General features: G+C 36.8%; 1 protein-coding gene across 2 annotated transcripts in view; it reads left to right on the top strand.

Moving 5' to 3' along the window:
• The window catches only part of LOC106876115 (uncharacterized), a 93271-nt gene that overhangs the window by 24357 nt on the left and 48225 nt on the right, over window positions 1-20689 (top strand). Inside the window, exons 4-7 of one of the 2 annotated variants that reach the window (XM_089350003.1) lie at window positions 4020-4135; window positions 9826-9949; window positions 17235-17307; window positions 20422-20625. In XM_089350003.1, the coding sequence (XP_089206129.1) occupies window positions 4020-4135; window positions 9826-9949; window positions 17235-17307; window positions 20422-20625 (517 nt within the window). The remainder of the gene's footprint in view (window positions 1-4019; window positions 4136-9825; window positions 9950-17234; window positions 17308-20421; window positions 20626-20689) is intronic. The other variant, XM_089350004.1, reaches the window with a different exon arrangement.

Genomic DNA, 20689 nt, shown 5'->3' on the forward strand with positions numbered 1-20689 from the left:
AATATATGAGTTCATCAAATAGTTCTAGTAAAACATGTTATTAACTCCCTCGTATGTTAGGAGATTAAAATTGTCTACGATTGACATAATTTATCTAAACATTCTTTATTTATTAACCTAAATTAGAACATATATAAAATCTTTGAACATAAAAAAGCGCATTATTTTTGGTTTATGTATAGTAAAATTCACCCATGATATACTCGATAAAACTTTTACATTAACAAATATGTTACGGAATTGCTGTAGTAAACCTTATTTATATTTTTGACTTTGTCTTCTTAAGCAAGATTTACTCCTTCAACCCCTAATTCAGCCCAACTTGTCTAGCATATAATAATAAAGTAATCATTTCATGTAGATTAATAGACAACCCATTAACTTTATTATTCTTTAATTCATTTATTAATTTTCATTCATTTATCATCTCATTCACTTGTATATGAACCACCTTCAGTTAAATATTCCTCTACTTTATTAATAATTACCACACATCGACAGTTATTCATACGTTCTAGGGAGTATATTAAATTACGTATGAATATCTATATAAATTCCTGTAACAACAAATACATACAAAATATATATGTGTGTATGAGTATACGTGTATAAGTGTTTATATATACACGTGTATCTGTGGGAGAATGTGTGTGTGTGTGTGTATATATTCATGTTTTTGTATGAAACTAGATGTGTTTGTATAGATTTTTGTGTACATATATGTATTTCTATTTTTATTTTTATTTTTACTTTTATTGCTATTATTTATAAAAAATATATAAATATGCATATACGTATGCTTAATTGGATGTATGTATATTTTTGTGCACATATATATTTATGCATAAATTTCTTTATATATTCATATATGAGTGTATTTGTGAATATGTATGGGTGCGTATTTGTATATATGTATTTTTATATATGTAAATATATATATATATATATATTTGGGTATGTGTATGTATGTGTATATATGTGTATGTGTGTATATATATATATATATGTATCTGTACGTATATATATATATATATGTATATATATAGGTGAGTATATGTATGTGTATATATGTATATAGGTATGTATGTGTGTGTATATATGGATGTGTATACATGTGTATATCTGTGGGTGTGTATATGTGTGTATATATATATATATATATATATATATATATATATATATATATATATAAATATATATATATATGTAGGTGTGTGTATATGTATTTGTATGTATATGTGTATATATGTGTATATATGTATGTATATGTATGTATGTGTATATATGTATATATATGTATGAATGCATATGTATATATGTGTGTTTATGTTTGTGTATATGTGTATATGTGTGTATACACATATATATATATATATGTATATGTGTTTATATATATGTATTTGTATGTGTGTATGTATGTATGCGCATATATATGTATATGTATATATATATATATATATATATATATATATATATATATATATATATATATATATATATATATATATATATATATATGAGTATGTATGTGTGTGTTTATGGGCATAGATGTATATATATGTGTATGTGTATGTGTGTGTATATTTGTATTTATGTATATATGGGTATGGATGTGCATATATGTGTATTTGTGTATAGGTAGGTATGTGTGTATAAGTGTAATTGTATGTGTATATATATATATGTATATATATATATATATATATATATATATATATATATAATATATATATATATGTATATATATATATATGTATGTATGTATATTTATATGTATGTGTACGTGTGTTTATATGTATGTGTATGTATAGGTATAGGGATATATATGGATATTTATTTATTTATTTATGTGTTTCAGCCAAGTGGTTAGGGTTAGGGTTAGGGTTAGGGTAACCCTAACCCTATATGTGTGTGTGTGTTCGTATGTATATATGAGTGTGAGTTTTGACATGGGTATGTATATAAATATACATACATGAACTTATGGGTGTAAATGTGGATTTGTTTGTGTGCATATATGAGCATACACATAATTATAAGTGTTTATGTACATTCATCTCAATTTTTTCATAAAAAACACAGTATTAACCCCAATTATATTGCCTTTTTATTACATAACATCCCTCTCCAATAAAATTTTTTTTAATTAGATCTATACTATCCTATCTACTAACAAATCTACACTCTGAATTTTTCTTTCCCTCTATCTCTTCCAGTTTTTTTTTTCTTGTCCAACCTACTATCTGGTAGCGTCCAAATCTCCAACGGTTTTTTCAAATGAATTACGTCATAACCTTATCCAATTATAGTTATCATACTCGCTCATAATGTCTTACGTTTAAGATGGTTCCCATACATTCCCTGAGGAGAAGTTTACATTTTTAACATCGACGATTCCTATGGATCGCATAAATTGTAATTCTTCGAAACATATGTCGGAATAAAGTATGCAGTTATAACATGCGTTTACTCCATTCCTTAAATTTTTACGTGTATGTATATATGTATATATATATATACATGTATTTATTTATTTATTTATTTATTTATGTGTTTGAGCCAAGTGGCTGAGGTCATGCTGGTGCACCACCGTGATTTTCACGTTCCTTGCATGGCTCTTCTCCCCCACCTGACATGGTCTAATCAAGAGTTTTGATGGCACATCTGGTGTATAAGAGAATTTGACACAGCTGCCCTAAACTGAAGAGGCCAGGATGATGCAAGCAGGGCTCAAGAGACATTTAAGGAAAAAGGTGAAGACTGAGAAGGTGAATGACAAGGACCTTTTTGTGTGCACAGTCTGTGACAGACCATGTCTGTCCTTGGCTGGCCTGAAATCTCACCTGCGAACCCATGGAAAACAAACCTCACCCAGCTATTCTGATTATATGTCTGTGCACACGTTTGAATGTGGTGTGTGCCAGAGGGTTTGAAAATCCAATGGGGGTCTTAAAAGACATGTTAGGATCCACAATGAGCAGAACTTACTTGCAGGTATTGGTAGTGCAAATCAGAGGTGCAATCTGTGTGGGTGTTTTTTCAAAACACTGTCTGGTTTAAAAAGCCACATCAGACGCCATGAAAGGGCTAAGGTGTAGGTGCAGGAGGTGGTCAAACTCTGTTTAAGGAGTAGACAACCACCATATTTATGTATATGTATATATATGTGTATATATATGTATGTATATATATATATATATATATATATATATATATGTATGTATATGCATATATATATATATATATGTATATATGTATGTATATTTGTATGTATATATATATATATATATATATATATATATGTATATGTAAATATATGTATGTATATATGTATATATGTATACATATGTATATATATATATATATGTATGTATATATACATATATATATATATCTATATATATATATATATGAGTGTGTATATATATATATATATGTTTATATATATTTGTATATATATATGTATATGTATATGTATATATATATATATATGTATATATATATGTATATGTATGTATATGTATGTATTTATGTATATGTATGTATATGTATATATGCATGTATGTATGTATATATATATATATATGCATGTATGTGTATATGTATATGTATATGCATGTATGTGTATTCTGAGTATGTATATGCATGTATGTGTATTCTGAGTATATGTCTGTGCACACGTTTGAATGTGGTGTGTGCCAGAGGGTTTGCAAATCCAATGGGGGTCTTAAAAGACATGTTAGGATCCACAATGAGCAGAACTTACTTGCGGGTATTGGTAGTGCAAATCAGAGGTGCAATCTGTGTGGGTGTTTTTTCAAAACGCTGTCTGGTTTAAAAAGCCACATCAGACGCCATGAAAGGGCTAAGGTGTAGGGGCAGGAGGTGGTCAAACTCTGTTTAAGGAGTAGACAACCACCATATATATATATATATATATATATATATATATATATATATATATATATATATATATATATATATATATATATGTATATGTATATATTTATGCGTTTCAGCCAAGAGCCCCAGCATGATTTTTATTCTAGGTTAGACAATGGAAGATATAGAAGAAGCGCTGTTCCTTCATACCATCGATGGCCCAATGCCGTAATACCATATGTTTTTGCTAAACGTAAGTAATCTAAGATTTCATTTAATACTAAATGCCGCATAATTGTGTTTATAATTCATATATTTTTGATTCATAACCTAGTCAAATTCTAGGCCTCTTTTAAGCATTTTGTGTTTTAGTCGTTATTAGACTCCAGTCATTATAAACAGACCTTCGATCTAACGTGTGGTGCCACTGTTCTGTCTAGACTTGTCTTTGATGGTGACTGGGTCAGATATCATCGGAATTTCCCTGTAAAAGCAGACACTAGTGACCACCTCATGCTACTCTCCCACAATGTTGCCAGCGAACACCTCGATTTTCAATATATCAAAAACCATAACTGTAACAGTGTTGTCATATATAGACGGGCTCCCCATTTCAAAGTTTGAACGAGTTACTTTTCAACATATAAATGTGTGCAACAAAGTTCCAATGACATTATATAGAAGGTTGGGGGGGGGGAGATTTGACAATTTTGATAATTATTTTAAGCGTTACTAATGGCAAAATGCAGCGTGTATTGCAATTTAGATGGTGATCATCAGTCAGATGCAGCAAATGCTTAATGCTTAATGCTTTAGGCTGGAACAAAACAGTGGATGTTATTGCGCACATAAGATTATTATATCAAATTAGCGTATATTCTGCTAATATAACGACATAATTGCCAACAAGTAATACAATACAACCGACACAAAAATGGCTGAAATATCTTGTGGGTTTCGTTTTGCTTCTCAGCAATTTAAGATCAAATTTTATCATACTTGAATTTATCGTTTAGCTGACTTAACATCAAGTGAGTCTTAGGTGTTTCTTAACCGAGTCCACTCTGCTGAGTGCATTCTCTTCTGGTTTCTAAGTATCCTCTCCCACCCACACTTACTAGACTTAGAGGCCGTGAAATTGACAACCGACACAACTCGTCCAACATAAGCTACCAACAAAATACACATACAGAACGTGCGCTACACAATTATCATCGGAAACTCCAGCACACAGTATGACTGATTGAGAACACACGAAACAGAATCACAAAACTCTCTTAGACTTTGCTACACGACAAATAAGGAAATAACACCACTAGCAATGTAAGAAATTTAACGACATTGCAAAACAGATGTATCTCACGCCTCCACCACGAAACGACAATTTCCATACACTTAAACAAAAACAAACTCATCGAATGATATGATATGACACTAGATTTCATAAATCTGCCGAAAACAGAGGGTTAAATGCTAATAATAATGATGATAATAACAACAATAATAATGATAAAGTGCAAAAAATCGAGTTAACTGGAACGTCTCGTACTGAGAAGAGCATTATCGCTGTGAAAACAACATCCATTCATGAATTTTTTTTATTTATTCATTACTTTTTTTAAAATACATATTTTACCTGTGAATTTGCGTGTGTAAACTGGGAATGCATACAATGAGCTTCTCTGCCTTAGGTGTACGGAAAACACTCGGCGAGAAATGGAAGAATAGTGGAAGAAAAAAAAACAATAATAATAAAGAAAGCAAACGAATCTTGTTAATTGAGAAAGAAAGCAAACGATGCTGGATCATAGATATAGCATGCCCAGCTGACAACATGCGATAAGGACCAATAGAGGATATGACAGGTTTGCTTGGGAGGTTAAGCAGTTGTGGTCGCTGAAAAAGGTGGTAGTAGTACCAATAATTGTCGGAGCCCTGGGAACAGTGAGTAAACATCTTGAGAGAAGTACATGGAACAAATAGGGGCTGCAATAAGGGTGGAGCACTTGCAGAAAACAACACTGCTTGGAACCACTCGAATACTCCAGATGGTGCTCGAAAAATAAGGGGTGTTACCGTAGTTCACTGATAGTGAACAGCTGACACCGTAGTACATCTCCAGCATTAGGAGTTGTACAAAGGCAATAATAATAATAATAATAATAATAATAATAATAATAATAATAATAATAATAATAATAATAGATATGCTCCCGAATGACATTTCTTCGTTAGACCGAAAAGAGAGTGGGGAGCCTAAAAGCAAACATAAATACAAGGAAGTATAATATTGAAAGGGGCTGAAAGTTATAATGGAGGAACTGAAACAGCGCCTAGTTGCAAAGAAAGCAAAAATGGTAAGATACGACCAAAGAATGAAGGGTTACCACCAGAATAGGTTATTCAGAGTATAGTTTACTAAGATATTCTACTAAAAAATAAATGGAGGATGTACAGATAAAAAGTAGACATCAGATAACATTGAAAGTCAAAGGTTTTGGAGTGACATCTGGAACAAAGACAAGGAACACAAGAAGGATGCTGAATGGTTGCAAGAACTGAAACAAACGGTAGTCTGTCCAAAACTGGCAGAACTAGTCATTTCATTTAAGGAATTGAAGGAAATAAGCAGAAAATTGGTAGCAGGAAGGTCCCGGGTCCAGATGGAGTTCAAGGCTACTGGATCAAAATATTTGGTGAATGCCACGCACGAATAGCTGCGCAACTCAACACCTTGTTAAATGCCCACCAAGTAACACCAGATCGGTTGACATTGAGTAGGACAGCGCTGTGCCTGAAAAACATCGAAAAAGGTAATACGGTAGGCAAGTACAGGCCAATGTCCCGTTTGCCGCTTATGCGGAAATCATTGACTGGAATACTCGCAGAGTTAATATACGAACATCTGGAAAAAAATAGTCCTGCCACATGAGCAGAAGGATTGCAAGCATAAGTGCAAAGGTACCAAGGATGAACACCTGGTAGACAAAACTGTACCTAGTTTTCCTCCTCTTGCAGTCTCTAACTTAGGCATGTCATGGATCGATTATCGCAAGGCGTACGATATGATCTCACATTCTTGGATTATGGAAGTTATGAACCTATTTGGTATTGCATTGAATATTGAGCGATTGCTTGGAAAAAGTCTGGCGGAATGGATGACGGAACTGACAGCATATGGAAGAAGGTGAGGTACAGTAAAAATTAGGAGTGGTGTCTTCCAAGGGGGCTGCTTGTCCCCACTGATCTTTGTGCTGTGCTTGATACCACTGCCACTGTTTCTGAGAAAATCAAAGGCTGGGTATATGTTCAAACTATTTTTGTAATTATGAATCAAGTCAGTTCTCTCGTTGATACCTGTATACTTTCAGTGCTGATATCAGAATACACTTTGGATTGAAAAGTGTGGTGTGTTAGTCATGAAGAGAGGCAAAATCAAATGCATGGACGAGCTAACGATACCGTCGGCGGAGATTAAGGAGCAGACAGGGGAAGCGGGTTATAAGGACTTGGAGATTTTGGAAATGGATAAATTAATAGAGACTGAAATGACAGTAAAATTTAAAGTGGAGTACTAACGCAGACTGAAACTGATCCTCAATTCGAAATTAAACAGGCAGAATAAGATTGAAGCTATTCCTTAGATATGGAGCAGGGGTAATCGCATGGACCGTAGACAAACTAAACTGCTTAGACACAAAGACGAGGAAGTTGCTGACTAGATATGGGATACTCCATCCAAAAAGTGACACAGGCTACATGTACCAAGGAAAGAGGGGGAAGAGGACATATTGGATGCGAACACAGCACCAGAGCAGAAGAAAACAACATAGCATGGTATGTAAAATATGCCACAGAACCGCTGTTACTGGATGTAAGAAGGTCAGGCTTGTGGGACGCTTTCATAAGGATGTTGAAGATCGGACAGACAAAAGAAAAAGATGGCTATGGATGACTGAAAGTAGTTTAAAACCAGAAACGGAGGCTCTAATCTGTGAGATAGAGAATAGGAAACCAGACATAGTCTTAATTGAGAAAGAAAGCAAACGATGCTGGATCATAGATATAGCATAATCAACTGACAACCAGGTATGCGATAAGGAAGAAAGAAAGGTTGACACATATGACAGGTTAGCTTGGGAGGTTAAGCAGCTGTGGTCGCTGAAAAAGTTGGGAGTAGTAACCAATCATTGCCGGAGCCCTGGGAACAGTGAGCAAAAATCTCGAGAGGTACGTGGAACGAACATGGGCTGCAATAAGGGTTGAACACTTGCAGAAAACAGCACTACTTCGAACCGATCGAATACTCCGGACGGTGTTCGAACAATAAGGGGTGTTAGCTTAGTTCACTGGTAGTGAACAGCTGACACTGTAGTACATCTCCAGCGTTAGAAGCTGTGCAAAGGCAATAAATGATGATGATGATGATGATGATAATGATAATAATAATTTTGAATTCAATCATTTGAACTAAGTGAACAAACTGTGTGTGGCCAAGCTAGAGCCATCAGGAAGCATGAATGGTTATCTCCAGCAGAACTGGAAAGCATAAAGTGACAGGTGCTTATCGAGAGTGAGACCAGCGGTGAACGGAACGATGAGGCAGAGAATGCAGACAGTGAGACTATGGCGGTGCAGTCAATGGAAAGCGTTTACATAAAAGAGTACCCCTACCTCCAAATCTTTAATGTTTCTAATATAGTCTCAAAGCAAAGCGGCGAGCTAGCAGAAGCGTTAGCACGCCGGGCGAAATGTTTAGCGGCATTTCGTCTGTCTTTACGTTCTGAGTTCAAATTCTGCCGAGGTCGACTTTGCCTTTCATCCTTTCGCGATCGATAAATCAATTACCAGTTTCGTACGGGAGTCGATCTAATCGACTGGCCCCCTCCACCAAAATTTCGGGCCTTGTGCCTAGAGTAGAAAAGATTATAATCTTAAAGTCTGAAAATTGAGGACAAGGGTTTAATCTATACCATTGTTCAGAACTTGACTGGTACTCACTTCTATTGGCCCCAGTGAGATGAAAAGTAATGCTGACTCTGTTGGCGTTTGAACTCTGAACGTAAAGAACTGTGAGAATGACCACAAGCATTTCTGCAAACTCGCTACATTTTGCTTCAAATTTTGTCACTAGGGCACCAAATTACAAGGAGAAGGAACAAATCAATTCCATCGAATCCAGCACGTGACTTGTTCTTAAATTTATCGACCCTGAATGTATGAGAGAAAATGTTGACGTCATGGTATTTGAACTCAAAATATTGAAAAAAAAAAAACGGAAGTAATTCCGTTAACATCTTTAGCGACGAAGTAATGATTCTCTAAGCCGGCTGGATTAATACTAAGAACTAATCAACTTGTTTCAAACACCTTAGTACCAAGTTTGGAATTTTTTTTATTTTCTACGTGAAAATTGATAAGTTTGGCAGTCAATCCGACAAAATCCGGTCCAGATGTTCAAGCCGCCCAAATATAGCATCGTACCCAACAATAAATAAAAATGATAAATGCTTCCTTCTTGAGCCATACCAGAGTCATAAGGGCCGATTTCCCTCACGTGGACAAGACGCCGATCCGTCGCAGGATTACTCCTTTTTGGCAGCTGAGTGAACTGGAGTAACGTGAAATGAAGTGTCTTACTCAAGAACACAACGCGTCACCCGGTTCAGGAATCGAAACCACAATCTTTACGATCATGATTCCAACACCCCTAACCACTAAGCCACGCTCTTCCACAGATAATGTAAGATTAATTGAAAAAACGTGTGTAACAAAGCATTACACTTGACAGGCTAATATCCTGGGTAATATCGAAGACTTTCTACTTGAATTTTTCTCGCATCCTTTTGATAAGAGCATAATTTTTATCTTCATCACTAAATACAATTTTATCATCAACGTAGACTGATATCTAATTTGTCAATATTTTATTCTTGCCATCAGATTTTAATTATAAACTCAAGCAGAGAGTCAGAAAAGCCATGTACATTTGGCAAAAGTATACCTGCGTGCAGTTTCGGCCCAAAAGACATAATGACAAAAATTGGGTTAATATTAAAACAAGGGGGTAAGTGATATTTTTTTCTTTCATTTTTACATCTTTTCTTACCAAGGGGAAGCACCATGTTCCAAGCAGTCCTGATGTCGATGAAATTGATTTTTTTTTTCTTGGATTGTTAGTAAATAGACATGAGTTGGCAAAGCTTGAGAAGAAGTAAATTGCTGAGGAATGGGTTCTCAGTGAAGCGGATTTGATGAAAAATTATTAAATGGGTGACGAGAACCAACAGATGTAACAGCTTGGTCTAGTTTTGGACGGTGTACAACCAGATCAGGTTGATTAGAGACCATTGTAGTGTCAATAGAATAGAGGAGACAACAACTCTATGAGAAAGAGGTTCTAACAGTCTTCTAGGCTTGTGTAAAACGACATCATCATAGAAACAAAGCCGTATTTAGCATAATATATATTATTTTCTGTTCCTAGCACAAGGCCCGAAATTTTGGGGCGGGGTCCAATCGATGAGATCGACACTAGTATGCAACTGGTACTTAATTAATCGTCCCTGAAAGGATGAATGGCAAAAGCTGACCTCGGCGGAATTTGAACTCAGAACGTAAAAACAGACGAAATACCTGATTTTTTAAATTTCCCATGCAGGCTAACATAGGGGTGACAAACAAAACATGTGGGACATAAAACATATATAAAAAAATAGAAATGAATGTTATAACGTATGAAGACATGAAAATGATAGAATGGAAATGGAACCACTCGCCCCACTTACGAGTAGCCCCATTTTCTACTTTTTAAATCCTGAACCTTCCAACACATCGATACCTGTTTCCTCCAACCACCGATCGTACGAAGTAAAGTCTGGGGAATGAGCTCCAGCTGCAGTCTACCTTCCAAAAACAAAATCCAACCATATATTCTTGTATTTTTTCCTCTTGCTTCTTATCTGGTATCACACACGAGTGATGCTCCTCCACATTATCATACCCCGCAGTTCCAATACACTCTATGTCCCATTCCGCCGAATCCCTTAACAGTTCGTCGCTAAGCAACATATAAACCCTACACTTTTTCCTTCTCTTTATTGATTTGGAGAGGGGTTTTGGTTTTCTTTGTATATGTTTGCCTCTTGTTTTTGTTTCTGGAATGGATAAGCCTAGAGTCTGCATGGAGTGGGTGGGTCTGAGAGAGTGTGGGTGGGATGGGTGTGGAATGTGGTTTACAGTTTAGCTCACTTGCCTTTTTTAGTTTTTTGCTGTCACATTTTCCCATTTATTTTTTCCTATTTCCGCTACTTTCCTTTTTCGGTTACTTCCTTTCTGCAGGTCTCTTCTATCTTCTCTTCCGTATTTTCTGGTCGCTTTTTTCTTGGTTTTGATGTACAATCTGCTCTTATGTGTCCCTTCAGGCCACATTTAAAGCAGCTTGGAACTCTTCCTTCGATCCTGACAGTCATAATTGTTTCTTCCATAATTATTGTTTCCGCAATATTTTCCATCGTTTCTTTTGAACCTTGGACTATCATCTCCAGTGATTGACCTCTCCAGTTGACGCAATCTTTTTTCTTGGCCTGGGGCACCACTATGTTGTCCTCATTACCAAAGAGGACCGCATCTGCCACTCAGGTCACAACAATCTCCGGTGGGATTCCTTCAACCGTGACCCTTGTTACTTTCATGCCTCTATACGTGGGCAACAGCACCACTTCTTCGCTCCGAATTGTCAACGCTGCATGTTTTCTTGCTGCTGCTGCAATACGAAACCTCACTTCTACTGCTCCGAATGTTGAACCTCTCGTGAGGTATATTATGCCTTCAGAAAATTTGCTTTAACGCCTTTTCCATTTGTTCTGTCGTGACGACGTCTATTCTTCTTTTATTTATAGAAAAGTTTCGACAGATTATCGACTTTTCCATTATTCCGTTTTTAACCTCTTGCGTGGGCGACAGCTACACTTCGAACCCATCTCAGTTCATTTCTTCTTTGTGTCATCCGAATTCCCTGATATCCACTTCTGTTTCCTTGCACCTTGCTACATCAGCAAAATTCCACCTCTCTTTTATCAGTTTCTGGTCCATTGTCTTAACTGCCTCCAGCAACTCCTCCTCGGACGATGACATGTCTGAGTAACTATAACTGGCTTCAGACATTCTTCAACCAACTGTCTCTTCTCTTACGAGAAGAGGAAGCTCAAACAAATTACACACGTAAACACCCAAATCGCTGCAAAGCAGCACAAACACTATTCAAAATATTACCACGTATTAACTTCACCGAGACGAAATACCGCTAAGCATTTCGCTCGGCGTGCTAACGTTTCTTAGTCGTTTACTGCCCAGAAGGGGCTACACACAGAGGGGACAAACAAGGACAGACAAATGGATTAAGTCGATTATATCGAGCCCAGTGCGTAACTGGTACTTAATTAATTGACCCCGAAAGGTTGAAAGGCAAAATCGACCTCGGCGGAATTTGAACTCAGAACGTAGCGGCACACAAAATACCGATTTCTTTATTACCTAAAAAAAAGGCCATACAAAGAGTTCTTATAGGACATCACGAAACATGAAAACAGTACAAAACGCAACAAACATACAATCAGGGAACTAAAAATTACAAAAGCGAATGATAAGAGTAGAAGAAAGATTAAAATAAAATGATAATGCGCAAGAATGAAAAAAGGAGGCGCAACGTCCTCTCGACCCCAGTCGGGTGGTTGCATTTATTCAGTTTTTCACTTTTACTTTAACAGTTTTGCAACTCAAAAAATTGAAATATTTTCGTTACTTTTCACCCATTAATCACTGTTACTTCCATCTTTATCAACTGCAAATAATCAGTTCTAGTGGGTGGTGTTTCCACCAACCAAGCTCGTTTCGTTCTATATTCTCATCAAATTCTTTTATGTACTCCCAGTAGTTCTCCTCATGTATCAAAATTCATTTCTCAGCACAGGTTTCCTGCATCTTCACTCTTATGTCCTTCAACTTCGCGATCTTTCAGTCCATCTCCTCGTTCTTCTCGTACTTTATCAAAACCTCCTTATATTTGACATCTTTATCCGTTCTCTCCTCCTCTTCTTGTACATTATTAGTTTCTGGCTTTTCTATCACATTTTTGTTTTCTGTTGATAGCCACCCTTGTAAGCTACGCAGACGATACGAAAGTCACGCTGAAAATACAGAATCCCAGCGATGTCGTACATCTGCAGAAGGAGTTGGACTTAATTTACAGATGGGCTGAGGATAATAATATGCAGTTTAATGACGAAAAATTCCAAGCCCTGCGCTACCAGCGTCCAAAACTCAATGTCAAACTTACAGGGTACACTGGTCCACAGGGAATTTCAATCCCAGACCCTAAATCAGTGAGGGACCTGGGTATCAACAGGAGGGACGATACCTCTTTCCAAGTGCACATTACCAGGACGGCGACAAAGTGCAGATGACTGGCTGGATGGCGACCGTTCAGAACCAGAGAGAAGGAAACCATGATGGTCCTCTTGAGAACATTCGTCTTCAAATCCCTGGATTACTGCTCGCAGCTAGGGTCATCCCTGGAGCGAAGGTGGAAGAGGTATGCAGTAATATTTATGTGGAAGATCCTGGAAGGAATTGTGCTAAATTTTGTCATGGAAAGCTACACCAATGCCGCAGTGGGTTGACATTGCACAGTGCTAAAGATCCCACCGATGTCACCGCGCTTCAGAATCAGTTACTGCAACAACCTGGGTTTCAGGAGCCCACAGCTTTTTAATATTGTTCCAAAGAGAATGAGGGACCTAAACAAAGTGCATATAAGTGTTTTCAAATCAAAACTGAACCTCTCCCTGTAGAGAGCTCCAGATGAACCTACCTCACGTCTTCAATAAAACAGTGGCCCACAATGTGTTTGCAGTGTCAGTACTCATACCAACATTTGGGCTGCTTCGTTGGGCGCCTGATGAGATCCGAGCCAGATCCCCAAAAAAGAAAAACACTAACAAGCACACATGATTTCCACACAAACAGTGACGTAGACCTCCTCGAGCTAAAACGAAAACAAGGTGAGAGAAGCTTAAGGTCAATCTAAAGTGCCTTTGAATTTCGCATCATATCCCTTCGGCAACATGGAAATGCATCCCTTGACCAAGTTTGCATACGTGAGGCTGATAATATCATAAGACTCGGAAGGTACCACCTTGAGCAACATTCCTTGTCATGCCAAAGTAGTTGCACGACTCTACCGCAACGTATCATCACATGAAAGAATGAGCCTATATGAGCAGAAGACTTTGCATGGAAATATTAGTAGAAAGCTCAGAGACGATGGTAGTATCGATAATCAAAGCAGTTTATCATGGACGAGTCACCGGATTACTATCTCCCACTTTGAAGAGTATACATTTGCAATCCAGGAACAGGAAATATCAATCAAGTAACTGATGCACAAAAGGGATAGTGATGCAGGAAAACCGTAAAATGGGACAACCGATGCAGACTGTGTGCTGAAGATATCACATCATAAGCTGTTGCCCGAAAATGTGATTACGTTATTTTTTACCGATGAGACATGACGTCTTAGCTTGGACACTCTATAATGAAATCCGTCAGAAGGATAATCCTGAGGACAAAGAAATAAGAACCCACAATATGGTAGAAGACATAGCCACTCGTAATAAAAAGGAATATTGGTGGAATGTACCAGTGAAGATCTCAATAAGATCTCAATAAAATGTAAGCACAACAGACTTGATAAAATGATTTGGGATAGAGAAGAGTAACTGTGCACAGTTGAGGAAATTAGCTGCCCAACGGATTTTACATAAAATTGAAGATCAGTGAAAAAGAGAACACGAATACTGAACTATTGAGAAATCTACAGTTGCTCTAACCAGATTACAAGTTCAGGTTTATACCTGTAATTATTGGTGCCCTGAGATATGTAGCACGCTGCCTAAACGCCAATCTTGAGGAATTAGGATACTCAAAACCAAAAAGGAGAAAGCTAATTCGGAGACTACAGATCCAAACCATCACTGGAACTATAAAAATCAGTAAAACTTTCCAGAAGTTTATCATTCAAGTATATATGAGCATGTCTAGATATTCAACTATATTCATGAGAATACATACATAACAAATATACATACATACATACATACATACATAATACATATATACAAACAAAAATACTGTTATGTTGATGTTGAATTACAATGAAAGAGCCTTGGATCTAGTTTCTATTGGTAAGAAATCTTGAAATAAACTGAATAATGACATACATGCATACATACATACATACATACATACATACATACATACATACATACATACATACATACATACATAAATTCATGCATGCATACATACATACATATGTTTTCTAAACGTGAAATGACTTTTAGGAAATAACTTCAAGAATTATGGACTGGGAAAGCAGATTAAGTGTTGAAATCTCCCGAAATGCAAGATATCAGGACTAATACACAAAAGCAGTCAGGGACGCGAAATCCGGATGCACAACAAATATTGCTCTGTTATTGCTACTAATATGAGTTCTAATTGGAAATGGCATCAGCAATGGAAACGCAATCTCTCCAAACTTTTCACTTGTCTAGCAATGTTCATCGAAGACACTGAGTGAGCAAGTGGCGTGAACATCAACGTAAAGCTACTAACACACTGCAGATTCGTTGATAACATTGCATTTATCACCAGAATCCCAACTCGGTTGCAGGTCATAATGAGATAGCTGGCCACCCGACCTCAGCAGTAAGTTTTAGATCAACCGCATGAAAACAAAATTATGCCGTCCGAAGTCGTAGCTCAAGACTGAATAGAGTTGGAAATTAGCAAAATCTAGGAGTTGAAAGAGTTCGCCTACATACAGTGAATATTCGCCGTGTCATGGATTCTGATATTTCGAAGATTGTGATGGCAGGATAATAGAATTTACTGCCATAAAGTACATGCTCATGGTATATTTGGACAAGAACATACGTGGGAGACTCTCCACAATCACCGTCCTACCTGCGTTTCTATACGCAACTGAGATGTGAGATGATACGATGGAGAGAAATATAGAATGTCTACGAGAAAAAGGGCCACGGGAATATCCATGGCCAGGAAAATCTTTGCGAGGGCAGAATCGAGATAAGATAATTGGAGAATGGAGCGGGGTGAACGATGTGATCGAACAATTCCGAATGCAGAAGGTCCCCTGCGTCGGAAATGTCTTAAGAGTCACTGGCAGCAGATGGACCAATACTGTTGCTATGTGGTAACCAAGTGATCGGAAAAGGCCTCTTGGAACGCCACAACGATAGATGGAAATAAAATTCACTAATGTGACTTGGAACCCAATTGAAAAGAAAAGGAGAATCAAGAAAGAATTGAAAGCGCATTGTGACCAGTAACGAATAACATCTGAGAGTCTCGTTGATAATTCATAAAGTGATACATTGGGTATGGCCGATCAGAATGTTGCCATTAGTTTCGCTTCATATATTGCTCTTGGCAACATAAGCGTCTTGTCAGATCTGCTGGCTGGCTGGCTGGCTGGCTGGCTGGAGGCACATAACCTCATTATTCAGATAGGTACCAGTTCAGTTGCAGTGCAGATATCGCATCGTTGATGGATCACGAGATAAATGTGTAGATTTCAATATACTGATATAAATATGTCTGTGTGCGTGCGTGTTTGTGTATGTGTGTGCGTGTGACGTTTGCTCATATAACATAAATAATTTATTTGATATAATTTTATGTAACAAAATGCAGTTTGTTTCACTGATTATGAAGAGAGGTTTTATGCAAAATGACGTGTTATGAAAAATAGACTCCCAGAGGAAGAAGATGATATGTAAGCTAACAATGCTACTGATGATGTAACAGGCTAGCAACATCTTTATTACTCTACCTCTTGTCTTGTTCTTATTCTCTACTTATTCTGTACTGTTTTGTCAACTAGTCTTTGATGTGGCAGAGAAGAAATCAAAATAGTTTTTGTTGGACTCATTGACTCGTATAAAGCATCATATTTAGTGGAAAGACTTTATTTTAAAAAGCTTCACCATGTCCATCATGAACAATTTGCATAAATTTTATATATCTGTGTCTCTGTGTGTGTATGTATGTGTTTGTGTGTGTAATATATATACATACATATATATATATATATATATATATATATATATATATATACAGAGAGAGAGAGAGAGAGAGAGAGAGAGAGAGAGAGAGAGAGATGCACACACACACACACACATACATACATACATCACACGATTACGTTGAGAAAGCGGACTGCTGAAAGATTTTCATTCACTTTTCTGTTTTTCTTTTATTTTTTACAGCTGTTATTCCAATGTTGGAATGGCCGGTCGTGGTCAAAGTCAAAGTCTTGGCTTAGGATACGCTTGCGAAGGGGTAAAAAAAATATTTTTATTTTATTTCGCCTAAATTAATTGTATGGATTCAACTTAATACAGATTTATAAGAAAATTGTTCAACTAAAAGTATCTATCAGCTCGGATCTCTTTTTTCTGATAATTTGAATAATGAATATCAGTCGATATCGATTTACAGTCAGTAATCATTTAATCTGCCTCAACAACTCAAATGTGGACGTAATAAACCTTGACTTTGCAAAAGGTTTTGATAAAGTGGATCATGGTATGATATGCCACAAATAGTGTAATCTTTACATAGCAGGAAAACTTGGAGAATTGTTACATGACTTACTGAAAAATAGAAGTCAGGCAGCAGTGGCCAATAGAGTCACCTCAATGAAAACACAAATAGTGAGTGGTGTTCCACAGGGCACTCTCTTGGGACCAGTGCTTTTCATAGTGGCCCTCTCAGATATGCCCTCAGTTGCCCGGATAGCCACACTTGCTAGCTACACAGACGATACGAATGTCTCGGAAAACGAACAGAACCCCAGCGATGTTGCACACCTGCAGCAGGAGTTGGACGCAATATACAGTTGACTGAGGACAATAATATTCAGTTTAATGCTGGTGAATTCCAGGCCCTGCGCTACCAGCGTCCAAAACTGAATATAAAACTACCAGATCCTAAATCAGTGAGGGACCTGGGTATCGACATGAGTGATGATACCTCTTTCCAAGTGCACACTACCAGGATGGTGACAAAGTGCAGACGACTGGCTGGATGGATCCTGTGAACGTTCAGAACCAGAGATAAGGAAACTATGATGGTCCTCTTGAGGACATTCGTCCTCAGCCCTCTGGATTACTCCTCCCAGCTATGGTCACGCAACAGTGTAAAATTAACAGCGGACCTTGAAGCAATGCAGCAAAGCTTCACAAAAAAGATCGTCTCTTTACAACAGCTCAGCTACTGAGAAAATCTGAAACAGCCAAGACTCTAATTCCTGGAGCAAAGGCAGGAGAGATATGCAGTAATATACATCTGGAAGTTCCTGGAAGGGATTGTGCTAAATTTTGGCATTGAAAGCTACACCAATGCCAGAACGGGAAGATACTGCACAGTGCTAAAGATCCCAACAATGCCATCGCGCTTCGGAATCAGTTACTGAAATAGCCTCAGTTTCAGGAGCCGACAGCTTTTTAATATTCTCCCAAAGAGTTTGAGGGAACTACACAAGGTGTATATAGGTGTTTTCAAATCAAAACTGGACCGTTTCTTGACGAGAGTCCCAGATGAACCTACCTCGCGGCAAGAGGTGCAAATGAGGGTAGCTACATCAGACTCCCTTAATCACAAAATGCTGCATATTAGAGGAGGCTCTCAATAATAACAGTGTAGCAAAACACCTGTGCCCCAGCATGGCCACAGCTCTGAGGTGAAGCTACAAAAAAAATTGTCCTTAAATTTAGTCAAAAACGTTCTAAAAAAACAACACCAGATGAATGCTTCTCCGCCCCAAGAGATAACGAAAGAGTATCATGTAAACGAAGCGGAAATTTTTTGTTGCTCGATATAATCTGTATATTGATAAATATTTCAACCCATTCAGCCAGATTTTTTACATGGGTTTCTGTTTTATAAAAACTTTACTGACGCGAGGAGGAAGAAGTGAGAAGAAATAGAAGGCAGAAATAAGTTCTGCAGTCAGCAGTAATGCATTTCCCTCCTCATGAATACTCTGTTGGTTGAGGCATAATATCTTCTCGTTTATGTAAAAATAATTCTGTCCTTTCTCGAACCTTGTGTGAACGAAATAGGGTGCATATATTCATTAAATTGTGTGTCATTTCTTTCAAGCTCCTGTGTCAAAGATATTCTGCTCCTTAATTATAACTTTAAGTTCTTCTGCATTACTACGTAGCAAGAATAAATATGCTAACTTAAAATATTTTGTAATTTACACATTGCTCTCTTATATCTGAGTAGCTACTTCAAAAAATAATTCCACTAAAATTAATTGACTAAAACATATTCGCTTGGTCGAAAAGTCCTATTTAAACCTTAAAAGCTTTCAGTTTCACTTACATATAGCTTGGTGTTGTACCTAGAATACATATACCAACCATGATTTTAACGCCACGTACACTTGAATATTTTCATTTGTCATTTTGACGTGTGATTTAATATTGTATGTTATCGAACAGGGTCTGCTGGAACAGAAGCGAATGTGTATATTATTGTTAAAAATATTAGCTGCTCCTTTTTGGCAATTACCTGCAGAATTTTATTCATGTGTGAATAAAGTAGTCTTCTGAGTTTAGATAGTTTAATCCATTGAAATAAAGTTGCTGGAACCTAACAGCTGAGAAAAACTTAGAATAATGGTTTTTGATCTTGTTTCAACAACAGTTTTGAATGGATGTGTCAGTTGATTACATTGACGCCAATTGCTTGTTGTTTCTTTATTTTATCGACTGCAGAAGGAGGAAAGGAGAACCGGATCTCGGAAAGATTTCACAGAAAGAACAAATACTCAAATATTATATCGAATCTGATGATTTTAGCAGATGATGTTGATTTCGGCCAGACTTGAACTCAAAATTGTTTTGTCCAACCATCTGTGATTTTGTCACCTCGCCGCCCTCGAAAAGCTCTGTTAATAGGTTGTCTACCTTTCTGCGAGTAATCCATTAAAAAATTAAAAGCTATCTACACATATATAATTTTCTATGATTAAACATTCACATTGCAGTACTTGGTGGGTAATGTATCGCCTTATTAGCTCGGACATTGGGGTAGCTATTTCTACTGTGATTAGACTGAAAATAAATAAGTTGATACTATATATCTCACTTCACCTGATTGTCGACAATGTCTGCATAACCTTTTGAGAGTATTCTCATCAAAATATGAACTTCGGTTAACTGCAATAAACTAATTTTATTGTAATCTGAACAAGAGAATTATGGAGATCACGTGAGTGATCATTGTTAACACAACTGATCTAATTTGCAATTATACTTTTATTATTTCATATGTTTCAGCCGTGAGGCTGTGGCTATATACAGGATTAAAACATGTGAAGCCAGGTAACATTTTCAAGCCGTTCTTTTATGCATTTATCACTTTTGACCTTGCATTTTGCAGCTTAGATCGATTTTACATGAACTAGCACATTCCATAGGATTAAACCATGAACATAACCGCCCGGATCGTGATCATTATATAAACGTATATCCACACAGAATACAGGGAAATCTTGGCTTTAATTTCAAGAAACTCGACAGCAGCAAAGTATTCACTTTTGGTACACCTTATGACTTTTACAGCATCACGCATTATAGCAGTCGTGTAAGTAGCAGTACAAAGTCATCTCAAATTTCTTCTCTTTTTTTCTTTCTAAGCTAAACAATCT

This window comes from Octopus bimaculoides, chromosome 3 (assembly GCF_046866305.1).
Source record: "Octopus bimaculoides isolate indiv1 chromosome 3, ASM4686630v1, whole genome shotgun sequence".
Classification (NCBI taxonomy): Eukaryota; Metazoa; Mollusca; class Cephalopoda; order Octopoda; family Octopodidae; genus Octopus; species Octopus bimaculoides.